This window comes from Martes martes (assembly GCF_963455335.1).
Source record: "Martes martes genome assembly, chromosome: 2".
NCBI lineage: Eukaryota > Metazoa > Chordata > Mammalia > Carnivora > Mustelidae > Martes > Martes martes.
Window position 1 is genome coordinate 118,815,315 of NC_137889.1, and position 10,242 is coordinate 118,825,556.

General features: G+C 43.0%; 1 protein-coding gene across 1 annotated transcript in view; it reads right to left on the reverse strand.

Annotated features, from left to right (window-relative positions):
* The window catches only part of PRDM5 (PR/SET domain 5), a 213,540-nt gene extending 204,919 nt beyond the window's left edge, over window positions 1-8,621 (reverse strand). Inside the window, exon 1 of the mRNA XM_080797672.1 lies at window positions 8,280-8,621. Within this exon, the coding sequence (XP_080653798.1) occupies window positions 8,280-8,372 (93 nt within the window). The 5' untranslated portion in view covers window positions 8,373-8,621. The remainder of the gene's footprint in view (window positions 1-8,279) is intronic.
* Between the last annotated feature and the right edge of the window lie 1,621 nt (window positions 8,622-10,242).

Here is a 10,242-nt window from a genome sequence, read left to right on the forward strand (position 1 = left end):
GCTCCCCGTTTTCACTCAAAGAAAAGTTGACATCGTCACGATGGCTCTTAGTATACCTCCCTTCACTGATTCTCTGACCTCACCACTAGTACATGGTCTCTGCTCACTCCCTTCCAGCCTCATTGGCCTCACTGGCATCCTTGTCCGCAACAAGCAAAATCACACCTCAGGGCCTTTGCTCTGGCTGCTGCCTAGAATGCACTTCCCCTCGAAGTCTACTTTCTTCCCATCCTCTAAGGCACTAACCAAACCTCCCTTGCTTAGTGAGGACTCACCGGACTACCTATTCATAGTAACATCCCCAAACCCACATCCATGCACTCTGCCAGCAGTCTTCCATACCTGGCTCTACCTTTTCTTTTTTCCGTAGCACTTATCACATTTTAACATAGTATAAAATTCATCTAATATGTTCACTGTGTAGTTTCTGTCTCTTCTCAGTAGAATGCAGGCTCCACAAGAGCCGTAATTTCTATTTTGTCCACTACTGTACTCATAATGGCCAGTACAGACTTTGATCACAAATAACTATGTAAAATACAATCTGCATAAATGGAAATTATGGCATACTGAGAGCATAAAATATATTCAGTCATTAAAAATAATAAATTACAGCCAAAGTAGATGACTTGAAGGGACTCCCATAAGATACTATCGAAGGGGAAATGTTCCATGATGAAATGAGTTTACTCTTTTCTCATTTTTGTTCAAAACTCAAAAAATGTCCTCACTTTGTAAAAAAAAAAATAGTAATTTTTTGAAAGTGTACAAGTGGATGTGTGTCCATATTGTGTTTTATGAGCATGGACAAAGTTTATCAGTATAGAGGAAAAAAAAAACTTTTTTTCAGTGAGAAGGATATATGGAATGATCTGAGTTCAAATTCTGATTAATCCACTTATTATTGATACAACCTTTCTCAAAATCCATTCCCTCAACTATAAAACAAGGATAATAATGGCCACTTTGTAGGCTTGTTGTAGGACTTGCATATGAACTGTGGGACGCATTCAGTGACTGTGGGGTCAGTCATTCCCTCTTCTGTCACTAGCAACTAAGCCCGTGCCTAACAATTTCAGATGCTCAATAAATATTTGTTGAAAAAATTAACAGTTGCTATTATTATCACATACAACAAAACAAAATATGAAGTTTCTGAGAAAAAAAAAAAAACAGTCTAAGTGGATTAGTTATACAGTTTAAAATCTGTAACACCAGGGAATACAAAGCTGCACTGAGTCACTATCCTAGAGTGTCAATGTGCAAACATAAAAAAGAGATAGCACATATGGCAGGCATCAATGGTGATGATTTTCCCACTGATTATGTTTCCAGATTAGTTATCATCAGCCACCAGGAAATCTAAGCAAATGTTCATTGGCAGAATTTTAGCCCTAGCATAAAGATCCATTGTTTCTTCACTAGATTCACCTTCCAAGCTGATCAACAAAACACTTTATTCCACAAAATCCAGTCTCTTCATATTAACATTTATGCATGGTGATTTTTCCTCTATGCTTTTACTTATTTTTCTTTTCAGGGTACCTCTCTCTCCCATATGTTTTTCTGGTACCTCTCCCCCATATGTTTTTCTAACTCTATACAACTTGTGATTTTTTTTTTTCTGCTTATTTTCATAAACTCAGATTTGAACCTTTCTTTCAGGTATTTTTCACTTGGGATTTGACCTCACTAAATGTCTTTACTGCAAATCCCTCAAAGAGAAGCAAGGTGTTTGCCTTGATTTGAAAGAGAGTTGGTATTATGGTAGGCACAGGAGCTTGAGAGGAAGCTGTTAGCTGCAAGGCTCCATGCAAAGCTTCTCTGGGCTTCGGTGTCATTATTTGTAAAATAAGAATGGATAAATTTAATTACTTCTGAAGTTCTTTTTCTACTTCTATGAATATACTTTTTCCTCCCCCTTATAAGGGAACCACTCATTCAGGTTTTATTGCACGAATGACAATTCCAAAGATCTTCTCCAGAATCAATACTGAAAAGAGGCAGCAGAATATTCATCAACGTGGCAGATTTGCAATGGGTACTTTTTATCAGGACCAGTATGTGGGGAAGGACCCATCCATTAGCCATCATATAATGTTCCACATAAACTAGGCAAGGAACAATTACACTTTGGAGCCCAGGTTGGAGAAAAATGGCTCACCAAAAAGGTTTACATCCTCATCCCCAGAATCTGTATGGTACTTTACCTGATAAAAAGAGACTGTGCAGATGTAATTACATTAGGGATCCTGAGATGGGGAGATTACCCTGAATTATCTGGGTCGGCCGATCTAACCACTTGGGTCCTTATAAAAGAAGCAAGAAGCGTCAGAGTCAGAGAAGGAAATATGACCACAAAACCAGAGGTCAGAATGATATGGGGTAAAGGAATGAGCACAGGAACATGGGCAGCCTCTGGAAAACTGCAAAAGACAAGGAGGCAGACTCTAGAGCCTCCAGGAGGTATCAGCTCTGCCCACTCGTTTTAGATTTATATTTTCCAGAACCATAAGATAATAAACTCGTATTGCTTTAAGCCATGAAATGTGTGATAATTTGTCACAGTAGTAACAGGAAACTCATACCCCAGCACTGTTCATAAATTTTGCCCTAAAAAGTAGCTGTATATAAAATCCCAGGATATCTGCACAAACTTTGAACTAGGAACCTACATTTGTCCATGAGAAAGGCAAAATAGAATGCGACACTGCCCTAGGGTTTGTGGGCACAGGATGCCACTTGGGAGCCACTTGGGCAATAAAGCACAAGGTTGAGAGGGAAGGGGGCCAGGAACAGCCTAGTTCCTGGCACTACCAGGAACTAGTGGCACTACCCCAGTGGGGCCAATTCACTACAGATGGTGTAGAAATAGGCCTTGGCAATGCTCTTTACTGCTTCTTCTGGAACTGGGGGACAAAAAATCTGGGAGACACATAATTTTATTTCATTTAGACTTAGTTATTTCCTTTTCAGCTTCAGCTTTCCTGCTAGTCTTTGGTTCTTTTTAAAAATACAAACCCAGGGGCACCTGGGTGGCTCAGTGGGTTAAGGCCTCTGCCTTCGGCGCAGGTCGTGATCCCAGGGTCCTGGGATCAAGCCCTGCATCGGGCTCTCTGCTCAGTAGGGAGACTACTTCCCACACCACCCCTCACGCCTGCCTCTCTGTCTACTTGTGATCTCTGTCAAATAAATAAATAAAATCTTAAAAAAATAAAAAAATAAAAAATAAAAATACAAACCCAGCTCAGCTTGGGGAAGTTAAAGAACTTCTAGATAGAAGGGAAAATAACTGAATATCTGATCAGGTAAGGCTTTAAGCCTGCTAGTAAAGAATGAATTGGAAAGGAAAAAAACTTTTAAAGGTCAGCCTAAAGACAAATGCAAAATTGCTGACAAAAAGTAATGATCCAGCAAGTATTTAATCTGCAAAATGGGGATAATAATAAACCTTCGAAGACCACTGTACAATAAAATGAGAAAACGTATACAAGTACACGGTGAACAGAAAACGCTGACTTCATAAGGTGTGACTGTGTGCGACCCTTTCAGGCTACCGTAGTTTCCAAGACAGTACTTCAGTGGAAATGTTTCAACAACTCCTTTCGTCTGCAATACAGTCTGTCACAAGGGTTACTAGCCCTTAACACACCACTTCTGTTTTACTCCCAACAAGTCTACCTACAAACTGTTCAACTCCATCCAAATGGATTAAGAGCACAAAATCTGATCAGACTCACAGCAATCAGTATACCATGGGTCCACCACTTAGTCTGGAGTCACCCAGGTAATACTGGAGGTGTCACACCAACAGATGTATGAAGTTAAAATGCTCAGTAATACAGATATTTTAACAATAATAATTTGACTGACCCCAAGAAATTCAACCCCTCCATAAAGCCCTCTTTGATTCTCTCTGCATTTTCTGATCACTTTACTGTAATGATGAAGCGGGGGGGGGGGGGGGGGGTAGGTCTTTCCTTCTGAACTTTTGCAGCACCTCTTACCCACAGTTTCACGCCTCATTTGGTTGACTATCATAGCGCCAGTGAGATCGGGTGGAAACTACTTCCTTTGCTGTCTCCTTGACCAGACTAAAAACTACTCTGATTCAGCAACTCCAATGCCTAATATAATGTCTGGGAGAATCAATCCAGAGAAACAGACTGAAATTATCGTAATAATCTTCATGATAATTTGTACTTTTTTACTTGTTTACTGTTTATCTCTCTGCACAAGAAAAAACGCTCCTTGTGGAAGAAGACCATGTCTGTCTTGCTCACCTGTGTACCCTCAGAGCGTAGCATAGTGCCTGCCACATATGAATGGCTAAAGCACTAAGTCAGAGAAGAAAAACCAACTGCCTGCAACAGACCTAAAGGAAAGGAAGACTGGCAGTACTGTATTTCCTGCCTTAATCCTTTCCATAAAATCAGAGAATTTGAGAGCTTGAAGGAACCTTGTGGTTCACCTTTCCACATTTTGGGTTCCAAGCATGTCAACCACCACCACCCACTGATTAATCTCATTAGCCATGAGGGGAAATAAATAATGGTCATGATATAAAAAATGTAATGTCATAAGGTATTTGTTTGCTTAACTTTTTTTTGTATGTATATTTAATGTATTACCTGTGAGTAATAATATTAATTTTAGTCTGCACAGTACTTTATAATCTAAAATTCCACAACTTCATTGAAGCATTAAAACTGTGCTCATGAGGGGCACCTGGGTGGCTCAGTGGGTTAAAGCCTCTGCCTTCGGCTCAGGTCATGGTCCCAGGGTCCTGGGATCGAGCCCCGCATCTGGCTCCCTGCTCAGTGGGGAGCCTGCTTCCTCCTCCTCTCTCTCTCTGCCTGCCTCTCTACCTACATGTAATCTCTGTCAAACTAATAAATAAAATCTTTAAAAAAAATTATTTAAAAAAAAAAACTTTGCTCATGAGATAACACGTAGGAGACACTTAGAACGGGGTCTGGCACATGGCAGGCAAAGGTGTCCACCCTATCCTCATCATTAGCACCGCAATGTATATAACCATGAAGAAACTCAGGCATCCTTTTTCTACTCAAGGGCCTTCCAACAGTCTCATCCATTCTTTCTCCAAGGACAGTTCATGGCTTACACAGAAATCACTACCAAAGGACCTTCAACTCATCTAACCTCTAATTTTTATAATGGCAAGAAAAGGAAAGGAGATCCTTTCCTTTTCACTTTATTGTCACTATGCAGACTTTCTACCAAAAAAAAAAGAGAGAGAGAGAGAGAACACAAGAGAGGTAGCAGGCCTGCAAAAAAAAGATAATGGCCGGGGCACCTGGGTGGCTCAGTGGGTTAAGCCTCTGCCTTCGGCTCAGGTCATGATCCTAGGGTCTTGGGATGGAGCCCCGCATCGGGCTCTCTCCTCAGCGGGGAGCCAGCTTCTCCCCGTCCCCTCTCTCTGCCTGCCTGTGTGCCTGCTTGTGATCCCTGCCTGTCAAATAAATCAATAAAATCTTAAAAAAAAAAAAAAAAAAGATAATGGCCAAAGAAAAACCTAGTAGGGCTGAGGTGGAGCCAGGACATTAGGTGATTCTGCTGCAGGGAACCCATTCTAGGATAATCACTGCAAAAAAAGGGGGGGGAGACGTGGATGAAAAAAAGGATTAAGGGGTCCCGTTGTTAAGGACATCCCAAATGGACCTGATCAATGTAGTGGGAGTGGAGTATCTAGAAAGATACTAATCCAGTACCAGTCTGGATTAGATTTTCTGAATGTGAAATCAATAGATGACTTGCATTGCAATTATTTTTTTAAAAATAGAAATGTTATATGAGATTATGTGTTAAAGAAGTGTGACAAAAATTTGTAAATTCCAATGTGTATATATATATATATAACATGATATATTCCACAACTATTTAGAATAGAAAATATGAAAACTTTAAAGTAAGGTCTTCAATTTAACTGCTGAAATACTGTCTTCTCAGGCCCCTTGATCCTTGATTTATGGCCAGTAGGCCTATTAAAGGTAACTTGGAAAATATTTAAGAATCAAGAAACTACATGCAAACAGGTAAGGGATGCATGGACATTTAGCTTCAAGCTGACCACTCAGGTAAAATCTATTCCTCAGCTTCAGCATGGACCTTGGCCTTTGGAAGGCAAAGGAGCTCAAGCCTAACTCCAGGTTGTTTCTGGCATCAATGAACCTGTCCATGATCAATAACCTTATGACTGAGTATCCTGTGATCATAACTAAATTACGTCACTACTAGTGTGTCATTTGAATTCAATGCAAACATCTACATATTCATCTTAAATATAAGTAAGCATTCTGGATTAAAATCTCTATGTGTTCTATATGTTGAAGTTACAAGAGCCAGGAAAAGATAAGTGTCTATTTAGTACTGCAATAATAAAACAGAATAATATATGGTGATTTTGGAAGCAGTTCATTCTATACTCAAAATAATTTTAAAACTTCCAAATAATCAAGTACATGGAAAAATAAGTTGAATTCATAAACGTATCAAAAGAAAGTACATTGGCCAGCTGTTTCTAAAAACCTTGACAGTAATGTAAGACAAAAACTAGGGATTATGTAATAATTCTAATAGCTGTATAACTTTTTAATTATAACTATTAATAACAATAAACAAAATAAGAACTGTGTTAAGAATTGTGTTTGCTTTTTAAGTAGTACACTTAGACCTGAGACCTTCAAGAAAACCCATCTGGGAGTTTCCATATCCTGTGAGAAAAGATTAAAAGCAGAATTTCAACTTCTACTTTGAAAGAATGTTGACTTCGACATCTACTTCTTTGGCAAAAACACCTATTCATAGGTTCATCTCAAATTCAGATAAAGTGTTTATTCCTGGTTTTCACCTTTGAGCATTCGTCCAAACTCCCATTTGAAAAGGTAAATATGGGGTTTGCTGTTTGCACGCTTATCCTAGGAGATACTTATAGGTCATGTTGTCAAGGAAGTCCCGCAGCACCTGTCGATCTTCCTGCTCTTCAGGTGAGGGGGTGGACAGAGATTTACACCCAGAGGAAAGGCATCCTAATGTCTTTGAGTGCATTCTGTGAACCTCTTGCTAGCATACCTCTCCTAAACAAGCCTGCTCTTGCCGCCAAACTTCCATTTTTCAAAATCCCTGATTCGGGGAGAGGGCAGGGGAGGGCGCGAGGAGGGAGTACCCGGCAGGGATAGATCTGAAAAGAACATGAGCTTTGGAACCAGAAGCCATGGATTTGAAGCCTAACTCACTAACTCGGCGGGAAATTCAACCTTGCAGTACTTCTGTTTTTTCATCTCTTACACGAGGATTACTGTTCTCAAGGGAGTTGCAGGGGTGACGTTACTTAATGTAGGTCAAGTTCCAAGTACTGACCTTGGCCCAAAGTATCTGCTCAATAAACGGTGGCTCTCACTACCCTGAGCATTTCACCACTGCCTTCGTGGTTCCAAATTTTACATATCCTGTGACGCAGCTGTAACACAGGTCTCATCAACTCCAAAGGTCTGGAATTTTCCAGCAATCTCTCCTCCTAGGCCTTTGCCTTCAACATCCAACATTTCCAGGCCGTTTCCGTATGTACAGTGCAATGTGCCTGCCTTGCTCATTTGCCGCTAAATTTCTGGAAGGAGCGATCTAGCCAGAGAACATCCTAAAGCAGAGAAAAAAGATGAGAGAGTCTAAGAATGTCTCGTTGGCACCTCCCAGAATCCACAAAACACATTATGAAAGGAGGGAAAGCAGTTCTGCATGCCTCAATGAGATCCTAAGGCCTGTGCAGAACAGCGCTCCGGGCGCCGCCTCCAATCCCTACAGGGAGAGCGAGGCGCTTCTGGCCACATTTCCTCATCCTAAAGGAAGAAAAGAGGCGACGGGGCTGCGTGCGCGCCTAGGAAGACACCCGCCCACGCGCGGCTCCGCCAACGCAAAGACGCAGCTCCCTCCCTGAACCGAGGAAGAGGGAGGCTCCATCCGGACTCACTTCCTGCAGGGGAAAGGAAAGACATCTTGCCGCAGGGCGGCCCGCGGCAGTTCCGCCCCCGGACCAGCCGGCAGCGGAGCGCGCCCCGCAGGCACTTACGTGGCGCAGCCCGCTCGGGAGGCGCGGGCAGGCGAAGGCCGCCCCGCCAGCCCTGGCCTCCCCGCGGGACCCCCGATCAACCCCGGCTAAGGGCGACACCCGCGGAGCCCCCGGCCCGGCGGAGGGGCGACCCCGGGAGGCGCACAGAGCGCGGCAGGAGCAGGGGCGCGCAGGCTGCCACCGGGTCACCCACCTTTCTCACTCTGCGGGCCGTGTAGAGCCCCATCCCGTCCTGAACCCGGGAGGACTTCAGGGAGAACCTGTCCGGCACGTACATGCCCAGCATTTTCCCGGCCGCGGCCGCCGCCGCCTCGCTCAGCACCAGCTCTCTGCGCCCGGGCGGCGACACATCGAAATTTGGGGTGCTGGGTGGAGGGGAGAGGCCGGCGGGAAAGGAGGAAATGGAGTTTTCCTCCCAGAATCCCCACCTCCCCGCCGATTCCAGGATCCCCCGCGGCTCAGCCCCTCCTAGTCCCGGGTCTGGCTCAACCCGGAGCCGCGGCGGCCGCTGCTGCCATTACTGCCGCGGGGGCGCGGGGGGCGCGGGCCGGGGCGCTGCGGGCGCAGAGACGCCGCGCGCTGATTGGCCCGAAGTTGGCGGCTCGGACCCGCGCCGGGCGCGGTGCCGGGAGCTGAGCTGACCTCCGGGACTCAAACCTAGAGGCCGGCGAGAAGAGAGGACCTGCCTGCTCCTCGTGCCCCGCGCGGTAGCTTACGGACCCGCCCTAGTCCCTCTTAGGGTTTTGGCCCGCTAAACTAGCAGTATTCCTAAGCGGGGAATTTTACTCTTTTTAGATGCAAAACGAAATGGGCCGTGACACAGCTGGGGGCATCCTCCAAAACAATCTTATGGAATTTCAGACTCTGAAAGTATTTTTACTGCCCAGCCACTGAAAGCCAACCCTGAGATCTCGGAACTTTGGGTGCTTCTCACATCTAAGTTCTGCGTCTTTTTTTTTTTTTTTTTAAACAATTCTTGTTTCAGGGATTTGAAGTCATAGGGGATCAGTGAAAGGGGGTGTACACAGTCTGCAACTAATCCGTTTTAATTCAAAATTTGTCGCGAACAATTTATTATTTAAATCCAGCAGAAACTAGTTTTTGGATGGTGCTGTAACCCAGGGAAAGTTCTTACGGTTCCCAAGATAACACCATTTCTGAGTTCTCTTTTGCTTGGAAATCATCAGACCTGTCATAGATCACCAGACATAAGCAGGAGAGGTGGGGGAGTTGGGAGGGAACGCCCGAACAATAGAATCCTGTATCACAGCAATGAAACAACAGAAGTCTTGTTTTAGTCGTTTTAATAAAGTTTGGTATTGCTCAGAAGAAATTTTAAAAGGCTGTTTTCTCCTTTAAGACAAGCTAGGAGCTTTCTATTCATGTCTCCAGATATTCTTGATAATTTTCTACTCTGAGGTCTTTTGGAATTCATTTGATGGTCCTATAAACATTTGATGTTCCTTACAAACCATTAAAAATAGTAATTCTGACAACATTAAAGACCACACTGTTAAAAAATATAATTCAACTAAATAAATTTTAAAGATTTTATTGGCTGCATTCAACAATCCATGAATGGGGCAGCATGCAATCTGGCAAAGAGAAAAGAGCATTGAGGAGCTGTACTAAATGAAAGACTTTTGGGCAGAAAAAAGCAGAAACAAGGAAATTATACTCGACAAAAAAGCAAATTGGCTGTTGAAGGTTACTTTCTTTTAGGGGATGGCAGATATCCATCTGGCAGATTACCTATCTAGTGCTCATCAGGCAACTCTGATCGACTGGTTTAAAATTACATTTCTACAAGAGCCAAAAGCAATTAAGTTGAATCTCAGTTTGGTAACATGGAGCTTAGCATAAGTGACTCCATTTTGAGCCTGTTGTATTGCTTTCAGCAACACACACACATCATGGAAATGATTTCTATTTCTTGACTTAGAAAAGCCTTGGGACGAAAATAGCTCCTCATTTCTTAAGTAGAAGAATTTTATTAAAATCATATAATAACAATATTTGGAGATTTCAAAGAATAGAATAAATTATTCTCTTTTTGGAAAATGTAAGGGCAGCTTTGTCAGGGGTGACAAGACAATGCCTTAATTATTCTTGGAGTTTCCATCCCTTTAACCCATCACTGAAAATACTGTCTAACC